This window comes from Protomyctophum parallelum, assembly GCF_964188405.1.
Source record: "Protomyctophum parallelum genome assembly, chromosome: 19".
Classification (NCBI taxonomy): Eukaryota; Metazoa; Chordata; class Actinopteri; order Myctophiformes; family Myctophidae; genus Protomyctophum; species Protomyctophum parallelum.
This window is the reverse complement of record NC_139717.1, coordinates 19181196-19205390: the sequence shown is the minus strand read 5'-3', so window position 1 is coordinate 19205390 and position 24195 is coordinate 19181196. Positions and strand designations below refer to the sequence as shown.

Below are 24195 nucleotides of genomic sequence, written 5' to 3'. Positions count from 1 at the left end.
AGATAACTCATACAGGACATAAGCCATACGACTGTGACCAGTGTGGGAAAATGTTCAACAAGAGAAGTAATCTCAAAATTCATAAGAGAATTCATAATGGAGAGAAGCCCTACCCCTGTGACCAATGTGGGGCCAGGTTCAGCGGACGCAGTCATCTGAAACGACACCAGCTAATTCATACAGGACAGAAGCCTTACAACTGTGACCAGTGTGGGAAACGATTCAGTGAGAACAGTAGTCTCAAAATTCACCAGAGAATTCATACAGGAGAGAAACCCCACGCCTGTGACCAGTGTGGGACTAGGTTCAGCAGGAGCAGTGGTCTCAAAGAACACCAGATAATTCATACAGGAGTGAAACCCTACCCCTGTGACCAATGTGGGACTAGGTTCAACCAGAAATCTAATCTCACACGTCATAAGATAACTCATACAGGACATAAGCCATACCACTGTGACCAGTGTGGGAACATGTTCAGCCAGAGAAGTAGTCTCAAAATTCACCAGATAACTCATACATGAGAGAAGCCCTATGCCTGTGACCAGTGTGGTAAACGATTCAGCTAAATCAGTGGTATCAGACATCACCAGATAACTCATACAGGACATAAGCCATACCACTGTGACCAATGTGGGAAAATGTTCAGCCAGAGAAGTAGTCTCATATGTCATGAGATAACTCATAGAGGAGAGAAGACACCGCTGAGAGTTGGAGATTTGGAGTAAAAATGTTCTCTGTAAAGTCTCACTTCAAACAACATCACATTGTAAGAGTCTTTGGGCAAAGTAGTGGTGCACACTTACCGATACAACACACACGCACGCACACATGCACACATGTGCTTTAATAATTTTAATACTTAATACTTAATACCTAATTATACTGTATTAAAGTATTACTTTTACTTCATTAGTAATTATTGTACTTTATAAATTTAATAAAATTGTTTCTTTAGATATTTTCATTAACATACATCACAGAACATACATTAACCACTTCAGCCCTATGTACCTTTAGGCTTTTTGAAAATTGCTGACCTATAAGTAACATGTATTGTATAGCATATTACAGTTTAATTTTGTTTCTGTTTTCTTGGCGTCCAAAGTTAGTGGGAGGGGCCTAATCTGAATCACAATTTGAGTGTCCGCTACTCAGTGCAGACCCAAACGCATATTAATTATTTATTAACTTTAACAATAGTTTTAATTTAATTATTGATTACGTTATCAATAGATTTCCACCCAATTAATGGCATGTGATGTCTCACCTGATTAATGTACTCACGTTTATGTTTATGTTCAAACCACCTTCAAAAAAACCTTATATTTTGAAAACAAAGCAATACTGCCTCATCAATGTTTATATATTGTCATTTACTTGCATGAGAGGTGGAGATGTGGTGGAGTTAGTTGCTTTAGCAGACAGTTTGAGGGCCCAATGGAGTTAAGAGGTTTTGTCTAAAGCGTTTTTGCTACTACTTTCCATGTATTCATTCAATATTTTGGAAACAACACACAGACGTAAAGGGTGTTCAATAGCAATGATTTATGGGGGGGAAAGCCTCAAAATGGAGATAGAAGGTTTCCTCCAGCAACAATATATTTTATATAGCTGTTTTTTAATGGCGTCATGCAGAAAGGATATGTTTTTCCTGAGGGCATTCTGACAGAAGGTGTGGCCCTCTCTTTCTTGAAAGCTTGGATTACTTAAAAACACACAAAATATTCCATGTGGGGCCCATGTAGATTGCTTGTCCCAGGGCCCAGAATTTGGTGCTACACCCCCGGTTCTTTTGTGAGGTTAAGGACATAATTAGGTATAGGTCTTGTGAAGTAAAGGTTAGTGTTAAAGTTAGGGTTCGGCATAGTTGCAAAAGCTCAATGAAGTGTGCACACCACACAAGAAAGCATTGAGCCCTTGTGTCTGCGTCATACCACTGCATTTATATCTGACCTGCTTGTATAGACCTATATGAATTAAGGCTGCACAATATATTGTTATTATATTATCGAGGTATGAACATGCACAATATCAGTATCTCAAAAAGGCAACGGTATTGTGATATATCGTCCAGTATTGTCCACTTCTAAAGCCAGCACCACCCCACTGTTTCGCCTGTGCCCCTCGGAAAATAAACCACCACTCTGTTTCTCCCTCTTCTATGCGTGTGTGTGTGTGGGAGGGGAGGGGGACTGTACTACAGAACTGTACGGTGCGTTGTATTTGTTAGCCCTCGTCCTGTGCATTCGCAAACTCAAGAACACACCTTTTTGAATAGTTTTGAATAGTTTTTAGTGTTCAATGTTGAATATGACATTTTTTTTTTTTTTTTTTTTATAAGATATTTTTTTGCGGCTTACGCCTTTATTGATTTTTTTTTTAAGGGACAGACAGTAGGCTGACAGGAAACGGGAGAGAGATGACATGCGGTAAAGGCCGTGTCGGGTCCGGGAGTCGAACCCGCGGCACACCGCGACTGGATCACCAGTCCGGTGCCCAGACCGTTACGCTACGGCCTGGGCCGAATATAACATTTTAACGGTAATAAAATGTATTTAATTTGGCATTAATACAGGGATATGAAATTTTGTCCATATCGTGCATTACATATTCATGTCATGATCAGTCTTAAAACACATTGACTGCCAGAATTGTTTCAGTCTGTGTCCAGTCCCTGCCATGGTCCATTCAGTGAGCTTTCACACAAATTAAGTCTCCCATGTTTCTATGACTTATTGTGCATATTGTTCTTGTTGCTTTCCTGCTTGGCCACTGTTATCGCTGCTTGCAGCTATATTTTTTGTATTGGTTTATGCTCTTTTTTTCCTAGCACTTTTTTTTTATTTCTAGCAGCTGCATTTCATATCATGAAAGGTGCTATAGAGCACAAATATAATGCATTATAATTAGGGATGTACCAATGGGACATTTTGGCCAATATCAATATCCGATATCGCCCATATTGCTGATATGGCCAATATAACCGATGTCGATATGATCTCATTCTGTATTAAAAAAATATAATAATTTCATCCATTCTGAAAAAAAATGCTTATAAATAATGAATTTGAAAAAAGCAATGCCTCTTTATTCCAAAACTATGGATGCACCGTTATTGAAATGTTGGCCCCTATCCCAACATAAACAGCTTGAATGTATAGTATTTTTTGTTAAATGGTAAGACCATAATGATCCTTCCCCATCCATCCTTCCTCTTCGATGTCTCCCTTTTGACTCATACCTGTCCATTCAAAAGCTAGACGGGCTTTCCCCGAAGTTATTTGTGCAGCTGTGCCTGGCAGTCGGCTAAAACTAGAGTTCTCAACAGGCCCGACACTTAAGATCTTACCCCCCCCCCCCCCCCCCCCCATGCCAAAGCGCCAGCGCTCGCCCAGCATTAGCCTATGCTGTCACCCAGGCCGATGCACGCACCCTCAGGCGTCTTACTGGTTATTATTATTGTTATTATTATTATTATTATTATTATTATTATTATTATTATTATTATTATTATTATTATTATTATTATTATTATTCAAATGTTACTCAGCAGGACAAGAAGAAAGGGCCTGTTACCTGTGTTTCCTGTCAGCAACACTCTGAGACAGGTTTCCTGGCCATGGAAGGCAGCCTGGTGGATGGACAGCCAGTCAGGCTTGCTGGACAACACGTGGAGTTTGAGTAGCGTCCTTATCGCCCTTATCTTCGCAAACTGAGGATCCTCCTCCCTAGAAAACAATGCACAACCGCATACTGTAATGTAAACATCATCACAGCTTGTGTTATGCGATGCCGAGCATAGTTCAGGAGCTCTTTTCCCAAGTTTTTTTTTCTTCAAAGTTTTATAATTACGATCCCTGAGCACTGGACCAATGTGGCGCCTCGCTCTGACAATAGCTAATATACAAGCTCACAGATTGTTGATTGTAGTAATAGCTTGTAGATCTGCTATTTTTGCTAAATTTGAATTGGAATCCTGCAAAGTAACATGTTTATTTAAATTAAAATGCATTTAGTTACTTCTTATGTTAACTTTATGAACTTAAATGCAAATATAGGCTACATTGGACATAAAAAGACAATAACATTCATACTATAGAAGTAATTAAAGCAGGTCATGTTTGGAATTGTATAACTGAAATAAATATCAATATGAAGGTGTGTGTGTGTGTGGGGGGTGGTGCATGTGGCCCTCGGGTCGCCATGCAGTTGCCAATTTATGGCCTATAGAGACCCCTTAGTGTTGCTAACACCTGCTGCTAAAATCTCACGAGCTATCAAATATCTTCCCCTCTAAGTACGCACCAATACTGTGATACAGCAGATTTATTAGGCCTATACTATATTAAATCTGTTTAGATTAAAATTATTATTATCTTTCCCCTCCTGTCCGAGGGGGGGCTGTGCCTGGGGGGAGGGGGTGCTCCAGCCCCCCTACTTCCCTCAGCCAAGTATCATGCCACTTGGACACAGGCCGGGGTCTGATCGGCCTCTGTCGGGTCGCCCGGGCGAGGATGTCTATTGCATGGACCCGAAAAACACTTTTTTTTTTCCAATAGAGATTTAGAAATATATCAATTATTTTTAAGCCTAGAATCCATGCAGATATCCAGGATCCTGGTGAATCATGACCATATAACACCTTTGATTCTGTGAAGAAAGAAAAATGTAAACCGCTATACAAAGGGTATTTATTAAATAGGCCATATAATTAATAATTTCTTTCCTCCACAAAATGTTATATGGTCATGATTCACCAGTATCTATAGCCTAACGTCTAAACTGAAATGAACAGGTGTGTTCATGCACTCGTCCGACAGGCACCTACACGTCTGGCGGTTTTGCAGTCGGAGGATTCTGGAAATTGTAGTTAAAGCTGGTGCTGTGAAGGTGTGGGGTCACTGGGGTGCCTGGCTGAGCGCTGGTTCTGTGAAGGTGTGGGGTGCCTGGTTGAGTGCTGGTTCTGTGAAGGTGTCGGGTGCTGCTGGGCTGTCTGACTTCTGCATTGGGCGGACATGGAGTTGGTCTGGTATCCGTGGATGGAGTTTTATTGTGGTCTTCACTAAGGCTGCGTTCGATGACTATCTGGATCAGCTCCTCATCAGACAGGTTGTAGACAGAATAGTCTAACGACGGACCAGAGCAGGCTCCAGAAGGTCCGGCTGTCTCCATGGTGATGCTGATAAGGGAGAATAACAAGACAATTTTGAGTTGCAAGCACATCCAGATATTATGACTGGTGCTGGATCACAAAGGGGAATATTAGGCCTTCTTCAGGTGCAATAAACAGCATGTACAGTATGGAGCATAGCAGTGGCTGCCATTTAGTTTTTCCACTCAAATTCACTCCATTATTTTGTCCCGTAGAGATTTTCTCATCAATTGAATGCCACAGACGAAAAACTGTCTAAGTCCACACTATTGATCCATAATGTATAAATGATAGATAAGGGTTCAGGACAACGAGGCCTTTTCGTGGAGGGGTCAAAATGAAATTTGGACTTGGACTGTTTTTCGTCTGTGGTACTCAATTATTACTTGCGCAATAAGTACTGTTTTCAGCTGCATATGTCGGTGACTAAGTCGGCCAATCAGGGATTGTGTATATTTACATAAATATACATAGTTACGTCATCAGTCAATCCCTGATTGGCCGAGCAACGGCACCAATATACGGAGCCAATCCAATTGGCCGAGGGGGCCACCGAAATACACAATCCCAGATTGGCCGAGCGGCAACAATGACATAATATGGATGACGTAACCAATTTGAGTTTCAAACTTTTATAGGACATTTAGAACCCATTGATTTATATAGACATAACTCTGATGTCTCAATAACTTGATTGGAGCCTGTTTATGACAAATTAAATTGATTTGACATAACTTAAGAAGTCCATGGATGCTGATACTTTCTATTTGACCATCTGTCAAAGAAGCTTGCAATTTACAATGGGAAAGAGAATATACATATGCATGACATCCTCACACGTTGGGTGGTCTAGAATAGACCAGAGGTGTCAAACTGGTGGCAGAAGGGGGGGAGGGACGGTAGGTTGTGTGCAAAGTGCAAGATGGCAGCTCGACAGAGTTCATTTCTAGTTTTAAGTCTAGAATCCAGCCATCCAGGATCCCGGTGAACAGCGACTGCTCCAGAAAATTGTGAGGTTGTTGTTTTGAGGACGATGACGATAAAGCATTTGATTCTTTGGGCCTAAAGTTGTAAACCCCTTTGGAATAATTGTTTGACTGTACTCTGTTGCTGTTTTTGAGGGACACTAGCCCCTCTTATATTCAGCTATATTAGTGTACATTTTCATCTTACACAAACATTATATTCCCTTTGACAATGAATGGAGAAATTACGTCATTACATGTGTCTGAGCAAATCTGTATTTTTGTCCTACAAATTCCCATTGACAATGAATGGAGAAGAGCAAATAGGCCTACAGTAGTGTCTATTTTACTTCATGATGATGTACGATTATAAGAGCATTATTCATATGTCTAATAAACTATTCAATCAATCAATTATGTCACACCCGTGAGGGGCGATCTTATCATTGTACATCATCATACATCATCTCATTCCGGGCCAATCAGAATCTGCGTCCTCACCTTCGTCTTCAATGTTTTACGCAATGTTTGTGTTTTTTACACAAACACTCAGAATTGTCCGTTCATTGTCAATGGGTTTAATGTTCGTGTAGGACAACGTTTGTGGTATAGCACTATACACTACAAGCTGGACATAGGAGGGGATATCACATGCGTATAATTAAAATCAAACATTAGATCCGTGCCAGTCCGCTGGGAGGTAATAACCAAGCTAATATCTTTGTACTTAGTGCAATGATAGAGGTTGATTGTGGAATGTCCGTGCTCCACTACTTAGAGACGCAAAAGTCGCGTTCATTTCCCAAATAAACAATTATTAAAATTATTATAATGACTTCACTTGATTTCTATAAAACTTGAGTACTTGAGTAATGTAATTTTCCAATACTTCTACTCACTTCTACTGCACTACATCTCAGATCCAAATATTGTACTTTTACTCCACTACATTTATTTGAAAACTTTTGTTATTAGTTTCTTTGTAGATTTGTATTATTACAAACCATATAGATTTACCACTTCAGCCTTATATATAGCCCACATTTCGGACATATTTCGAAAATAGCCGATCCACGAGCTCACAATGATCTGACGAAAATCTGACTAACCACAGTAGTAATGCATTGTTAAGTATGTTAAAGTAACCATAGTGTAATGTAATGTTAAGTAACCATAGTAGTAATGTTAAGTAATGTTAATATTTGCAGTAGATGTTCTTACTTTTATACCAAAGGTTGTGGTTAATCTCTCTCCTCTTCTCTTCACGTGTCAGACTTGCAAACAGTCTCTGTTTGTGACTATTCTTAGACTGACTGACCAGATACATGATCTATGTATCTCTCTCTCTCTCTCTCTCTCTCTCTCTCTTTCACACACACACACACACACACACACACACACACACACACACACACACACACACACACACACACACACACACACGCACACGCACACGCACACACACACACACACACACACACACACACACACACACACACACACACACACACACACACACACACACACAGGCAGTATAGGACAGCTGAGAGAGAGACAGACAGTATAAGACAGCTGAGTGACAAACAGTGTACGAGAGACAGACAGTATAGTGACAGCTGAGAGAGAGAGAGAGAGAGAGAGAGAGAGAGAGAGAGAGGGTACATTTTGTGATGGTCTTTGCCCTTTTCAAGTGCTAGTTTAAATGATATGTCATGTGAGTCTTGCAACAATAAACAGGAAGAGGGCCATGGTATCTCAAACTTGTATTGTTTCACCATCATAGGCCTTGGCTCAATTTCTGACTATATATTGTTGCCGCGATCACCTGCATAAGTCCAAAATGTTCATTTTTCAGGAAATGAAAATATAATGCTTTCATTTAAATGAATAAAACCTTGTATTTCAAAGTTGGTAATTGTGACTTTATATATTGCCGAGAGTTTGAGGGTCAATACATTTCATTGGTTTAATATGATTGAATATGATTTAACCAACACATAGACGTAAAAGGTGTTCAATAGTATTGATACATAAAAAAAAGAGTTAGGTGGTTTCCTCCCGACAGCGACGATATACAATAGGCTATAACTAAACACAAATCTCACTTGAATTGGATTGCAATACTTCTTTCATCATTGAAAGGCCCAGTACAGCTAGCCCGCAGCCTGGCCCAGTGTTACAGTAAATCCAGCCCTGGCTGTGGCACAACTGTGTTTTGGTGGGTAGGCCTATATACGCTGTGAGTAAATTGTTGTACATGGGAGTCAGGCCAGAGTGTCCGCATTGCGATATGTACTGTATACGTCTGGCTCCAGCATTCGAATACTTTTACATCTCTCATCGTCTGTTGTTGTCTCTGTCTCATTATTGTGTCCTTATATTTTCTGAGTGCTCCAATACAGCTAGCCTTGACAAGGTTCTGCAGACCACAGTCCAAAAAGAAGATAAAAGAAGAGGCTGTACAACTCGTAGCCACGATGCGATGTACATTTATTCACCAACCTTTGGACCACTAAGGCAGTGGTTTTCAACCAGTGGTCCGGGGACCACCAGTGGCCGTTCCAGGTGGTCCCCAGTTAAATGATGGAGTGTTCGTAACCAAATTAAGGTCTTTAACTCTTGAGAGTGTAAAATGAAACCAAATGGACCCATAAGGGTCCATTTGGTTTCATTATACACTCTCAAGAGTTAAATTATTGTTAAACATCTGCATTACTTGATTTACAAGAGGTCTACAATTAGAGAATGTAGAAGAATTGTTATTTTGATCAACATTTGCCTGTTATCTTTCCAATGGTAACACATCAATACAGCATGCCAATTGTGGACGTACACGAGATCCAACGATAACAAAATATTCAAAATAATATTGTTGGGTCCAATGGTGGTCATCAAATATATGGTGGTCTGTGGCTCTGGACCTTGATATGAAAAGTGTTGAAAACCACTGCACTGAGGTATTCAGGGTATTTGGCAGAAGGAAAGCACACCTGCAGGTGACTGAGGTGAGTGTGTCCTAAATCAGAGCATCCTATAAATTAAGTGGGCTGGTACAAAGGTACAAAGAAACCATATTATACAAAAGTGTTTGAAATACACTCTAGCCAAATAAACACAATTTAAATGGCCTATGACTAACAAAAGCACAGTAAGGGCCGAGACATGAAATAACCCTGTATCTTTCTATCTTTAGCAGCAGCGACACAGACTAATTAAGGCACACATAATATGTACAGTACATCATAAAGAAGCTAGTCTTTCTAAGACTTAAAGAGCCTGTGACATCCAAAAAAGGGAGTAATCGGGTTATCGGATTAGCTAATATTTTGATGACGTCACAGCGCGCCTGGGGACTATTTTATATTGTATTTACAATTATTAAATAATGCGCTCTAATCTAAAGTATGCATGGGCTCCTCCTGCATGCATCACTGAGATAAGCATTTCCCTCTCCCTGCCTGTATGTCTCTCCTCGCTCGCTGCCTCGCGCCACTGAATCAATAAAACCAAACAAATGATCTACATATTTACACGTAGTACCTGGTCGGGTCACAATTAGTGTGAGATTCCTACGTCTGTTTGGATGTATAGACTGTCAAAGGCAGAAAGTCAGGCTTTTTTGCCACTCAGTAGGCGTTCCCCGGATAATTTAATGATGATGTAATGCGTTTTATTTTATTCGTGATATAGCTAGCACCACTTTAATAAAACAGACCTGAGTTGGCTCTGTACTTGGACCACTTTTTCCCCCCTGCACCAAATCTCTTCGCCAAAAGTATAGCCGATCTACAAGCCCACAATGTGTTGAGTTGTGACGAGTTGCAAGCTTGTACGGTCAAGTGTCCAGGTCCAGTGAACAACTTTCATCTTCATAGCAGAGGAACTTGATGAGTCTGGAAGGAAGATCTAAATCCCTGAGGAGCTTTAACCTGCCGACACCAACCAGATGTCTGATCCTCAGTCTGCACAGCTGCATGAGAGGATGAGGAGGCACTGTAACAAACGCACGCACGCAGGCAGGCAGGCAGGCAGGCAGGCAGGCAGGCACGCACGCACGCACGCACGCACGCACGCACGCACGCACGCACGCACGCACGCACACACACACACACACACACACACACACACTGTCATATGATATAATTTTAACTAGGGCCTGCAAGAACATCTCAAAATTGCTGATCTGAATCACTTCTACTGTGTCTCTTCGGCTGTTTTACTATCTGTCCCGCCAACACTGTCTCTCTCTATCAGCTGTCCTGTCTGTCTCTCCTACACTGTCTCTCTCTATCAGCTGTCCTGTCTGTCTCTCCTACACTGTCTCTCTCTATCAGCTGTCCTGTCTGTCTCTCCTACACTGTCTCTCTATCAGCTGTCCTGTCTGTCTCTCCTACACTGTCTCTCTATCAGCTGTCCTGTCTGTCTCTCCCTCTCAGCTGTGTCAGAATCATTGTTATTGTCGCATCACAGGTTAACAGGTGTAAAACAGTGGGTGAATTGTTGTTGTAGTTGTTTCCATGACAACTGACTTACTCGTGTGATATTAAGGCACAGTGGACTATCAGCGTGTGTCAACTACCTCCAGGTGAACAACAGGACACTTCCACTATGGTGATATGCTTTGCAGCACATGCAGGTCCATGACCAGCCTGATGACAGGTGTTGGGCATGCCTTCTTCAACAGTATGTCTCTCTCTCTCTCCTACTACACGGTCTCTCTCTGATCTATCCTATTGTATGTCTCTCCTAAACTGTCTCTCTCATTGGAGACCAGATGATAAACGCATACCTGCTTTGATCTTGATTTCGGTCCAGAGTGGAGACGAGACCAGATGTTCCATCAGTCTGGAACACAGCCTGACGTGGCTGACGTAGTTCAACAGCAGAGAAATGAGAGGTCCCACAAGACCCCAAGAGCTGATGGACGGCTTGGACACAGCGTCACAGAACTACACAGGATAGACAGGGTGGAAAATGCAGTGTAAGCCTGAAGGCGCGCTCCCTGCACTGAACGATTTAGTATTTGTTTGAGTGGCGTGATTACTTCCCCCCCCCCCCCAATTTGTAACCCATTTTATTCACCCAATGTCAATTGTCTAATGTAATCCTGGGCGCTACACTCTCTCTGCCAACCTGGGGAGAGCAATGGACTGACCTCATGCTTCCGTCTATGCATGAGGAGTCCAAGCCACTTCTTTTCACCTGACAGGGGGGAGTTTCCCCGGTTGGACGTATAGAGTGTGGATAATCAGTCAACTTGATCATTGACAAACCAGCTGGAATGGAAGTGACGGTTCATAAATTGTACAGTGACATTTTTAGTAATTAACACAATGATTGAAAGAGTTTTAAATATGTTTATATTTGTATTCATTGACACTGAAGTTGCATTATGTTTGTCACCTGTCTCCCCTCTGCAGTACTGGCACTCCTCTCTAGATTGGAGGGTGCCAAGTGCTGTAGAGGAGGAGGGGTGTTTGTTCATGTTTGTATTATGTTTGGTCTTATTTATGTTAGGTTCTCTAAATGAATTGGGTGACATATAGTTCAGTGTTCGTATATTTAATATCCCTGTAATGTACAGTAGTGTGGAAGATTACTCGTAGGCTTTAGTTAGCCGTGTGGTGAGTTAATTATCACTTACTGATTAGAGGATGGTTTGCCCCACCTGTTTAAGAGCAGGATTGCTGCAGGTTGAGGCAGTTCAGTCTCAGGCTAGGTGAGAGGCAACAGGGGAGAACTGCAAGCCAGGGAAAAGCCTGTAACAGTTCCTGCTTGTCTCTTGAATCTATGCAGTTTTCAAGTGTTCATTTTGTTTTATTGGAACATTGTTTTGGCCAGTATTATTTATTTTTTGTACTGACTTGCACTGCACTTTTCAAGGTGAATAAAAAGCCTAAAATGTACTTGTGGACCTGTCTACTTCATGGAGCCTCCTCCGACCAACGGCTGGCATTATCACAACTTATTCAGGGATAATAATGTATTGCAATGTTCAGTGTGTTCTTCATGGAGTCTCCGACCAACGGCTGGCATTATCACAACTTTTGTCAGGGATAATAATTTATTGCAATGGTCAATGCGTTCAGTAACAGTTTGGCTGTGACTCTGCTCCTGTGATACTACAGATGTATCTGTGCAAGCATGACACAGAATATCACAAGCATATTCTGTCACCTGTGGACGAAACGGCAATACGATTAAAAAACCTTTGCGGATACACCTAAAAACAACTGTGTGAACAGAGCCTAAATTCCACAGGGGTTTTTACTTCTGGATAACGTCTGCTATAAATCCTAAATGACAACAATCAAAACCATGTGTTTTCCGTTTTCTTTTTCACATAATTGAGCTTGAATAGAAAACAAAGCTGGTCTCACCTGCAGACGTCTCTGCGGAGCAGCATGATTCGTGGTCCTCTGCTCTTCACTCAGCGTCTGTGTGGGATGCAGGGTCTCGCTGTCGTGGACGCACGTGAAACAGGAGTGAGCGTTGCAGCCGTGGTCCAGCAGCAGTTTGAGCATGGGGAGGTGGTCCATGCTAAGGAGCACCGCAGAGGGAAACGCAGAGGGCTGGCTGGAGATGGAGGCGTTCACGTCAGCTCCGTACTTCAGGAGGAGGGACGCCATCTCCATAGAACCTCTCCTGACGGCAACCAGCAGGGGGTTGAACAGGTCCAGGTTGGGGTTAGCTCCGGCCTCCAGCAAGACCTCGGCAGCTTCCAGGTTGCTGTTGTAGACGGAGAAGTAGAGCGCCGTGCTGCGCTTGTCCTCGTAGACGCGCCGCTCTTTAGACAGCTGGCAGTTGGCGTCAAATCCCGCCTCCAGGAGAACTTCTATTATATCGTTGCAGTTGAGGTCCGCGGCGATGTGCAGCGGGCTGATGCCACTGCCGGTGATCATGCTCCGGCTGGTGACGGGAATCAGCAGGGACACAACGCTGAGGGGAAAGAAAAGCAGACGCAAAAACCACCGGAAAACAGAAAGTGTGATTTATCTCCTGTACAAAAGATCTGAATCAAACTCAGTTTATTTAAACGTTATTGTCACATCAACATTGTCTGTGTTTGAATCACGTCTGAAAACTCACTTGTACTCCTTGGCATTTGAACATACTGATTAAGAGTTGCTGCTTCCACTGCATTGTGTCCTTATGTTGCCCTGTTTATGTACTGTTGTTGTTGCTTTTTTTTCCTTGATATTCTAGTATTTCTTTGTGTACAGCACTTTGTTTCAACCTTGTTGTATAAAAATGTGCTTTATAAATAAATTGGATTGGATTGGATTGGATCAAGAAGGCGGGTGAAATTGTGTTTTTGTGCGAGCTCCTCATCGCCATTTCATAGGGAAGGATTGATAAACATAAAACGCAGAGCATTATCTCGGGGTCGAAACGGGTCAAAAAGACAAAAAAATAAGAAAATCAGGAATGGTCGCAGGAATTTTAATTAGAATTACGGTTGGACGTGAAGTGCATGGAAACCACGTCAAGAACCCCCTGGGGGTCCCTGGATCGTGCTTTGAGAACCATTGTGTGTATAGGAAAGTAACCAGAAAAGAGAAGTGTTCTGACCGCGTGTGAGCTTTCTGCACAGCCACATGGATGGGCAGGAGACCAGACTTGGTGGATCTGTTGACGTCTGCTTTGAGAGACAGCAGCACCTCCACGGTGGACACGTGACCATTCTTGCACGCTTCATAGAGCGGCGTTGCACCGTCAGCTGCAGCGCCGTTAATATCAGCACCTGGACACACAATATATAGAACACATTGAACCGTGACAACAGGGACATGGACTGACAGATATACAGAGATCTCCATAATGCATGTGAGCACATCAGCATGCTCATCGTGGAGAGTTTGGGACGCTCCTCCACGCATTCCCAAACTCTGCTTCCTCCTGGCAGCTCCCAAACGGTAGACCTACATTATTTTAATCTCACAGCTTTACTCATCTGCAAAGAAAAAAAAGCCTGGTCACGACCTAATTAAGGCAGACAGGTCGATTTTGAAGGTGCAGTTTACCAGGTCGTGATACATAAATTGGCCTCGCTCTGCGCACATTCGTATTATGAAAGGCATATCGGCCCGTGTTGAACGCACTCGGCCCGTGTTGAACGCACACACATTTGGCATACCGCGTCCCTGAATATTTTAGCATTGTGGGAGTGTCCATATGTTAATTATTCTCGCTTTGCGCAATTTGCTATTAAGCCCCTTGACCTAAAGACACTCAGCGCATAACGATTAGACGTGGGTCTGACCACCTCATAAACGCAAAAAGCACTGTTTGATTTGACACTTGAGCGGCTCTGGAAGGCTGGTAGAGTGTTGCCATGTCTGTTTGTTATAAGCGGCTTATTTTTCTGTAAAGTTGCTTTGTGTGGTTGCTTTTCTTGTTTCTAAAGTGGTTATTTGGGCTTTTCTCCTAATGTTGTTTAAACCAGTGATCGTCACACAGCACATTCCCATGTCAAGGATCCCCAGATGAATGCATTTGCCCAACTAAGGACAGCTAATCCAAAAATTAAATAAAAATATTACTTTTGAAAATAGCAGATCTATACCAGCTCACAATGCATCACATTCATTCATTAAAACTATGAACTCTGACTGCAGGGGGGTAGCCTATATAATGATCATTATAACAATGTGCAAGAACATATTTAAAAAGAAGGAAGAACTTTATATTTGTGGACAATCAAAATATGTTTTTTTATTTTAATGTGGTGTCATTCAAATTAATCTGGATATGGCAGACTCACTATTTAGAAAATAAAAACATGGCACTTCATTTAAAATAGGTTACAGACCCCTGTTATATGCGCTTATTTTTATAGACCTATTTACTTGTTTCTATGAGACATGGCAGTTTTGCGTCATTTAAAAAAAAATGTTGAGATTAGAAACGGCCATAATTCTTTCATTTCTCAACCTTAAAAATAAATAAAAACATCTCCATAATCCGTGGGAAATGTGCTTTCATATGCTGTATCACACCCGATTCAAGTCTTCTTCAATAAAATGCGACGAGCGAACTCAGCGAAGACCATACCATCTGGGCCACAGCATTACGCAGCACGCATTCAACTCATTCCTTCGTCGTGACTTGAATGAAATAAAATATAATAAACGTTATTTTACTGGTGTTTTTCAATAGAAACAAATAAAGAGCGTGTGTAGGCTACTGTGTGCAAGTGCAACAGTGCATATACATGCATGCACTAGGCTATATTTCTTCCGTGTCGGGATGGTGATTGAGCTCTTCAAGTTCACAGCCCGTTTGGTCTTTCATAAAAAAACGTTGATATTAGCCTATAAACACTCATGGTTCTCTCATTTCTCAACCGTTTTATTAAATGTAAAAATCTCCATATTCCTTATGAATCTTGCTTTCATTCGCTGTATGGTACATGGTTCTATCGTTATCGAATTAATTAATTACGCATGGATTGGCAATTTGCCAATATGCTGCTATCTACTCGCAATTCCATTCCGATCTGAAAGGTGGGTCTGTTCTTTTGAGGCATAAAGGTGACAGCATGCAGTGCAATAGGAATAATTAACCCAAATGTGACAAAGGCATGTCATGTCTTCTATGGTGCCAGCCTGAAGAAATGTCATACCACGACCCCCAAAGTGCGCATTCCGTATGTGACATCAGCTGACTGGTAAAGAGAATAGTACGGACATGTTGATTGGGTACGTCTCAAACACGCCTTAAACACACCCATGACTAATTCAAGGCCGTTTTGCGCACTCCGCGGGGTGTCAAAAGCGCTTCTTAACATGCCCAAAATTGCAATATGACATACTACACGCCCCCAGATCATAATACTGTAATTAGATTAGTAATATAGAAGTAAGTAACATAGAAGTCCTAAATCGACCCCAGAGTGTCTAGAAAGACGGCATGTGAACTTTCCCTGGGCCCTGGAAGTTTTTTTTTTTCCCGCTTCCGCCAAAATTCCAGCACTTCCGTTTTTTAGACAATCAACAGCATATAGGTATTTCCCAGCAGCTTCAGACCCCACTTCACCCTCTAGCACTCACCTCTTAACACTGGAAATTAAGCCCATTTAGATACCCATCGAGATACCCTTTTTTGTTTGCGGTTTTTTATTTTATTAAGTACAAATAAAAGTACATCATCAACAACTTTAACAAATCACAACAATGTTTTGTTCAAGAAAGTTACAGAGAGAGAAGCAATTGTCCGGTCACTTTCATTTTCAATAATTATAATTATCTTTGCACAACAAACCTTTTTCCGCGAGGAAGCGAACGACCCTGGCGTAGCCGTGCTGCGCGGCGGTGAACAGCGGCCGTATCCCGTAGTCGTTGGCAGCGTGCATGCGGGCGCCGGCCACCAGCAGCCGGCCGCAGATGTCCATGGCGTCCTGCCGCGCCGCCTCGTGCAGCGGAGTGTTGCCCTGGACGCACGCCGCGTTCACGCACGCTCCCGCACGCAGCAGCAGATCCACCGCGTGGATGTTAGGACTCTCACACGCTGCAGAGACACAAAGAAAGAGAGTCGTGGGAAAAAGACAAGTATACTCAATTGTTTTACTAAAAGGACCACTTTTTCTTCAATCTATCTTCATATAGTTGAACGTTACATCACTAGTGTTCATGATCAAATAACAATTCTGTACTCGATCCGTGTATCATATAGGAGGACTGTGGGCAGTTCAGAAACTACTGTGACATCGTTAGGCAGAACGATGCCTGAAAACAATTACAATTCTATAATGAAAGTCATGGTTCTTGCAATAATACAAATATACATTTTGTGTCTTCAAATTTGTCAAATGGCCGAAATGCATATAGGGTTGAAGTGTGAAAGTGAATGTTTTGTTATTAAGTATCAAAGTAACAAAATAACTAAAGTTTTCAAATAAACGTACAGTAGTGAAGTAAAAGTACAACATTTGCATCTGACATGTATAGTGAAGTAGAAGTAAAAGTATCGGAAATCGGAAATACTCAAGTAGTTTGCTTGATGTTTCGTGTAAAGCACGTGGCATTGCCTTCTTGTTGAAATTTGCCATATAGGCCTGCTGTATATAAAAAGATGTGCCTTGGCTTGCCTTGCCTTTAATGCCTACCTGTGAACAGGGGCGTCTCCCGGTCCGTGTTGGTGATGTTGGGGTCGGCTCCTCGCTCCAGCAGTAACTCCACACACGCCACGCGCTCATAGGAAGTGGCCAAGGCCAGCGGTGTCTGGCCCCGGATGGTGCGTTTGTTGACCAGGCTGGGGTAAGCTGCAGGGTACGGGGAGGAAACAACGTGGATGGATGAATCAATGAATCAATGAACAAAACAGCAACAACAACAACACTTACACAATTATTTTCATGGCAAAAATGCAGGACAACAGTGGCAAATACATTAAAAAAAAACAAATCTAGCGAGACATGGTATCAATTAGTGCCTTAATGGCATTGAATTTTTAAAGATGTTATGGTTATAGCTTTTGGAACTTTGTACCGTCTACCAGAGGGAAGTGGTTTGAACTCCCTGCAGAGTGGATGAGAGGAGGTCATTTGCTATCTTGACAGCTTTTTTTCCAAGTACTTCGATCCTTGTAGATACAACTTAATTATGAATGAATGAATGAATGAATGAATGAATGAATGAATGATATAGATGCAGTATAGACCAGTGTTTATTTTTAACCCTGTTCATTTCAGTATTTGAGCCACGGACCACCATACCCTATAAACAAAATAATATGTTGTTGTCCTTGGATGAAGACATCAATCATTCAGGAGAATTGCATTTTCAGTCTCCTGACCATGAACACAGTATTTTGCGTTGAACAAATTTGTTTAGAAATCCACATCGCATCTCCACTATAGCTAAAAGAGTGCTGGGTTGCGCCTCGAAAAATAGCAGATCTGCTATTTTTTGCAATTATTTTTGTCCAAAAGTGGATTTCAGCCCCTGCCTCTCTAATACTCTCTGCACGTCCCTGCAGGGCAGAGCCCCATAGTATCTATACCTGTAGTAGTGAGCATGTTCAGACAGGGCAGAGCCCCATAGTATCTATACCTGTAGTAGTGAGCATGTTCAGACAGGGCAGAGCCCCATAGTATCCATACCTGTAGTGAGTATGTTCATACAGGGCAGAGCCCCATAGTATCCATACCTGTAGTGAGTATGTTCATACAGGGCAGAGCCCCATAGTATCCATACCTGTAGTGAGTATGTTCATACAGGGCAGAGCCCCATAGTATCCATACCTGTAGTGAGTATGTTCAGACAGGGCAGAGCCCCATAGTATCCATACCTGTAGTGAGTATGTTCATACAGGGCAGAGCCCCATAGTATCTATACCTGTAGTGAGTATGTTCATACAGGGCAGAGCCCCATAGTATCCATACCTGTAGTGAGTATGTTCATACAGGGCAGAGCCCCATAGTATCTATACCTGTAGTGAGCATGTTCAGACAGGGCAGAGCCCCATAGTATCTATACCTGTAGTGAGCATGTTCAGACAGGGCAGAGCCCCATAGTATCTATACCTGTAGTGAGCATGTTCATACAGGACAGAGCCCCATAGTATCCATACCTGTAGTGAGCATGTTCATACAGGGCAGAGCCCCATAGTATCCATACCTGTAGTAGTGAGTATGTTCATACAGGGCAGAGCCCCATAGTATCCATACCTGTAGTGAGTATGTTCATACAGGGCAGAGCCCCATAGTATCTATACCTGTAGTGAGCATGTTCAGACAGGGCAGAGCCCCATAGTATCTATACCTGTAGTGAGCATGTTCAGACAGGGCAGAGCCCCATAGTATCTATACCTGTAGTAGTGAGCATGTTCAGACAGGGCAGAGCCCCATAGTATCTATACCTGTAGTGAGCATGTTCAGACAGGGCAGAGCCCCATAGTATCTATACCTGTAGTGAGCATGTTCAGACAGGGCAGAGCCCCATAGTATCTATACCTGTAGTGAGCATGTTCAGACAGGGCAGAGCCCCATAGTATCTATACCTGTAGTGAGCATGTTCAGACAGGGCAGAGCCCCATAGTATCCATACCTGTAGTGAGCATGTTCAGACAGGGCAGAGCCCCATAGTATCTATACCTGTAGTGAGTATGTTCATACAGGGCAGAGCCCCATAGTATCTATACCTGTAGTGAGCATGTTCATACAGGACAGAGCCCCATAGTATCCATACCTGTAGTGAGTATGTTCATACAGGGCAGAGCCCCATAGTATCTATACCTGTAGTAGTGAGCATGTTCAGACAGGGCAGAGCCCCATAGTATCCATACCTGTAGTGAGCATGTTCAGACAGGGCAGAGCCCCATAGTATCTATACCTGTAGTGAGCATGTTCATACAGGACAGAGCCCCATAGTATCCATACCTGTAGTGAGTATGTTCATACAGGGCAGAGCCCCATAGTATCTATACCTGTAGTGAGTATGTTCATACAGGGCAGAGCCCCATAGTATCTATACCTGTAGTGAGTATGTTCATACAGGGCAGAGCCCCATAGTATCTATACCTGTAGTGAGTATGTTCATACAGGGCAGAGCTCCGTAGAAGGCCGCTTCGTGCAGAGAGATCCAGCCCTCGTCGTTGGGTTCCGTCAGAGAGCTGCAGTTCCTCTTCACCAGGCACGCCAACGCCTCGGCGTCGCCACTCCTCAGGATGCCCTGCAGGTGGGTGAGCTCTCTGACGCACGCACGCACATGCGCACGCACGCACACACACGCACAAACGCACGCGCACTTTCAGTGGTACAAGTAACATCGTCTTTGCCACATTTGGTCATACAATGACGATGACACAGATGCTTTCCCCGGTGTCCATTGCTAAAGTCAGGTCAAAACGAATGGGTCGCACAATGAAAGGTGACGTCAAAATGATTAAAATGTGTCTCGGAATTAAGACCTTCGCGGGGGAGAAGATAAAGTTAATTCCGTTATCACAGACGGAGATGTGCAAATTGTCCCTTCCTTGTTTACGTCGACAATCCAGTAAGTAGACAGTAAGTTCACTCTCAAAATAACTTATTTTATATCAGTTACACACCCCTTGCTTTAACGAAAATAAAAGAATCTGTGCGTAATTTATAGAAACAAATCACACCCCCCCCCCCCCCCCCCCTCCTCTCTCTCGCTCTCTCTCTCATTAGCAGGCAACTGCAGCACTCTCTCTGTTTCTGGCACAACAGCGCCCCTACTGCTACTCATTCTCGTGCTCATTGTCACAGGTGCACATATATCAACACATAGGTATAGGCACGGACATTAATGGTTGTAGGAGTGGTTGCACCACTCAAAAATATGGGGGGTGAACTCCTGTAAAACTCAAACCATACATTTACTGATTGATTAATCGATCAATCGACCGATGGATCAACCTACTTTTTGAGTTTCTTGAAGACAAAGTGCGGTGAGGTTGAGGTGAGGGAGTGGTGGCCGCCGGAGCACAGAGGGACGGCGGGGTTCGGCGGCGGATGTGCGAGCGTTCGATTGGCTGGCGACGACGGGCCGCAGCCGCCATCGTCGTGTGTGCCAGGTCCGGGGCTCGGAGGATTCCTCTCTGTGCTGCCGCGGAGCGTTTGATTGGTCGACGACCGCCCAGGGGGGGCGCGGCGCTTGTCGACGAGGCTGCGCTCTATGGCCAGCTGCAGCAGCTCGTCATCAGACAGGTGGCTGTACACGCTGTAGTCGTCTGGGTCCATGATGCTGCCGACACTGGACCAAAGAAAACATATATGTACAGTGGTGAAAATTTTGTTTGCTCAATGTTTTTACTTCCTGACATCGAAATTTTAAAAATGTCTTCTAAATGCTGACAGTTTTCTGAAATGCCTATGTTTCTTTATCAGTGGTGCTCAATATTTCATGTCAAGGACCCCGAAAATTATATTTTGGGGCTTGGACTCCTCATGCATAGAAGGAAGCATGATGTCAGTCCGCTGCCCCCCCCCCCCCCCCCCCCCCAGGTTGGCAGAGGAAGTGTAGCGCCCAGGATTGCATTAGATAATTGACACTGGGTGAAAACATGGGTTGCAAAATCACAGGATAATTTTTTTTTTTTTAAATAGAAGGACATTATCAGTCACCAGAAGCATGAGGGACGCAGATTTTCCACAGGTTTAACATGGTTGAAGTCAGGTCTGAGTTGAATGGGTTTTTAAAGGAGGGGCGTGAGTTTTATTACACTGAATATCAAATATCTAAATAATCGAGCAAAAAAACAAAAGTCTTGGGGTCGAATAAAGTGGGACGGACACATAAACGGATTCAATAACCGGGAGGAATCCTCTATTTATACCAGGCCAGCATGGCTCAGTCAGTGTTTATGTGGATACATGCTCAGTAAGATGACACCTGGATGAATGCACGCCAACTGGGTCGCACGGCACGCCAGGCCTGAGCTGAGCTGAACCCAGTCCAACGTCACTGCATAGCCGGTTCTCCACATTTACTATTTTATATATATATATATTTACTTGAGGGTTTTTACTTGACCAATACTCTGTGAAAGTCCAGTATTCAAACTTCACTTGAGTAAAGTACAAATCAAGGTATTGGCATCAAAGTATACTTTAGTAGAAGTTTAATGCAACGTGTTGCAAAGTGACACGTTGTGTATCTTTAAAATGTCTTGGGCTCAAATCTCTATTGTGTGAAAAGCTGTGATGTGTAATATTTTGTTTGTTATATTTTTTTGTTTTGTAATATTATTATTGTTACATATGTTACGTAGCCTATGTATTATCAGTAACAACATGGATGTGATGTTTTCATAATGCATGGTCCAGTGGAGGTTATATAGATTTGTAATGTACAAAATACAAAATACATACAAGTTCGCAGAGTCTTGCACTCTTAAGGACATTCCACACCAAGCACTTTATCTCATTGATAAATATAACTGTATCGTTCACCACCGATTGAGTTCAAATGATGTTTTAAAGCTATATTTTATAGTTCTAGTGTTCGCTGTGGATGGCCCTTACACTTTTCAACATCACAGTTCACATTTCAAGTTCATCGTTTTGTATTGATAATACTCAGGCTGCATGTGTTTACTTTTAACACTGTGTTGATGTTAAAACCTAGTTTTTCTACACAGTCTGTGTCTCATAGGAGGGCTGCAGTGGGCATATGTTGAAAAGTGGTGAAGTGGCCCTTTAGTAAGCATGGGAACGAGCAGTTGAGGCGAATATCAGTCTAAGTCCGTCATTTATTTTGACCCCTCCCCAAAAAGGCCTAGCTTTCCCGACCTCTTCCTTACCCATCATTTATACATTATGGATAATTAGGGCTGTATTTTGCATGTCTCAAGTACCAGGTCTTATTACTTAACTTAAGACCTTGAGGCGTGATCAATGCCATTCGGCTATTTTGAGTGGCCAAAGAGCATTGACCACGCCTCCAGGTCTTATTACTAATAATAATTAGTAATAAGACCTAGTACTTAAGACACGCAAAATACAGCCCTTCGTGTAGAATTCGTCTCAGCTGCTCAATTATAAATATGTAATTTTCGTTTAACACCACAACTATAACGACAACTACAGTCGTAGACAAAAGCGTATCACTTTCAGTGCGATTTTATGAACGCTAAGAAGCATTGCCAAGCCAATCCAAATCCATCGAGCATCTGGGATGTAATCTGCCGTTCACCACGCAGCTGGACTGCGCAGTGCAGCGCTACTGTTTACAGTGAGAATAGCAGATCTACAAGCTCACAACTGAGCTTGTAGATCTGCTATTTCCAGTACTTTGGTGTGACACTCTTGTATGATGAAGTAGGGCATTCCTTTATGGTATAATTGGATGAAATTTGAGCCCACTTGAACTTGAATTTTCTGTTTTAAGAGCTGGGGAGATCCCTGTCACTGAGCAAACATTTGATAGCGATTATCAGAACATGGAGCTTTAACACAAATAAAACAACAAAACAGTTTCAGTTTCACTTACACAAGCAACTTTAAGTAAAGAAGATATCGACATCTCTGTCACGTGGAAAAACCTCACACCAAAACAGTTACTTTTCAGCATTCAAATTCAAGTAGCAAAAAGTGGCAAATCCACATAACGGAGCTTGTGGATCTCCTACTTTTGATGCTTTTTTGTGACAGACACTGTAGTGGAGTGTGACCAAGCAAGTTGTTAAGAGGTTTCTGCAAATTCTGCCCAACAGCAATGACATTTCCCCAGTGGTTTTCAACCAGTGGTCCGGGGACCACCAGTTGGTCCTTGAGGGGGTTCCTGGTGGTCCCCCGCTAAATGATGGAGAGTTGGTAGCCAAATGGACCCTTATAGATTTAACTCAATCTTGAGGGTGTAAAATGAAACCAAATGGACCCTTACTTGTCCATTTGATACAATTTGGCTACAATGCCAAATAAAGAATGGACCTTGGATATGAAAAGGGTTGAAAACCCACTGCCTTTCGCCGCCGCTGGTGAATGAAACAAAGCGACAGCATGCTTTAGTAGTATGTGCTCCCAGTGTGATGAACCTACCTTTAGTGTTTGGTGTAGATGCAGCAGTGTAGCAGTCTGCTCTCCATCCACACAGAGCTGCTGTATACATTCTGATGACTGTGATGTGATGAGCTTCCCATGCAGTCAGGGGAGGTATACTTTACTACTGGAATCTGCTGGGATCGCCACTTCATTCACGCGCACTGTTGCACTGTGCACACACACACGCACACACCTCTGCCAGCACTCGGCTAACTTTAGTACATGTCCTGTTTCACAATACTGTTTCAATACACTACAATTTGAAAACTGAAGTTACTTATTGAAGTTAGTTATTGGAGTTAGATTATTATTACAAAACATATACCAAACAATTTAAGCCCTATACTTTGAAACTTTGAAAACAACGAATGCGCAAGCATCGCGATGAGCTTGCAGATTGGCTATTTTAAACAACACAAATGACCCAAAAAAAAAAAAGAATACAAAATATATACAGTATACTGTAACTATCATAGTGATACCTTTGTATTTTTACTCGAGCAAAAAAATGTTGCTTCCTTGAATAATGCAGGCTTTTTATTTGAATAGTTCCACCGTCTCTGTTGGGT

General features: G+C 42.6%; 3 protein-coding genes across 3 annotated transcripts in view; 1 reads left to right on the top strand and 2 right to left on the bottom strand.

Moving 5' to 3' along the window:
- Positions 1 to 521, top strand: part of LOC310876354 (uncharacterized protein) — a gene marked incomplete at both ends in the record, with an annotated part of 3029 nt that extends 2508 nt beyond the window's left edge. The window contains 2 exons of the mRNA XM_083789878.1: positions 1 to 225; positions 436 to 521. The exon at positions 1 to 225 is cut by the window's left edge and continues 1587 nt beyond it. Of these exons, the coding sequence (XP_083646004.1) occupies positions 1 to 225; positions 436 to 521 (311 nt within the window). The remainder of the gene's footprint in view (positions 226 to 435) is intronic.
- Positions 1 to 7478, bottom strand: part of LOC310876479 (ankyrin repeat and SOCS box protein 2-like) — an 18535-nt gene extending 11057 nt beyond the window's left edge. The window contains exons 1-3 of the mRNA XM_083790022.1: positions 7339 to 7478; positions 4829 to 5179; positions 3577 to 3728 (exon numbers count right to left, since the gene is read on the bottom strand). Of these exons, the coding sequence (XP_083646148.1) occupies positions 3577 to 3728; positions 4829 to 5172 (496 nt within the window). The 5' untranslated portion in view covers positions 5173 to 5179; positions 7339 to 7478. The remainder of the gene's footprint in view (positions 1 to 3576; positions 3729 to 4828; positions 5180 to 7338) is intronic.
- A 1325-nt stretch (positions 7479 to 8803) lies between these two features.
- Positions 8804 to 23704, bottom strand: LOC310876478 (ankyrin repeat and SOCS box protein 2-like). Its single transcript, XM_083790021.1, has 9 exons — positions 23624 to 23704; positions 20505 to 20837; positions 19640 to 19809; positions 17225 to 17380; positions 16381 to 16626; positions 13690 to 13861; positions 12498 to 13056; positions 10907 to 11066; positions 8804 to 10110 (listed from the first exon to the last, which is right to left on the bottom strand). Exons 2-9 carry the CDS (start codon positions 20822 to 20824, stop codon positions 9953 to 9955), a joined length of 1941 nt encoding a protein of 646 aa, XP_083646147.1. The 5' UTR covers positions 20825 to 20837; positions 23624 to 23704; the 3' UTR covers positions 8804 to 9952.
- Between the last annotated feature and the right edge of the window lie 491 nt (positions 23705 to 24195).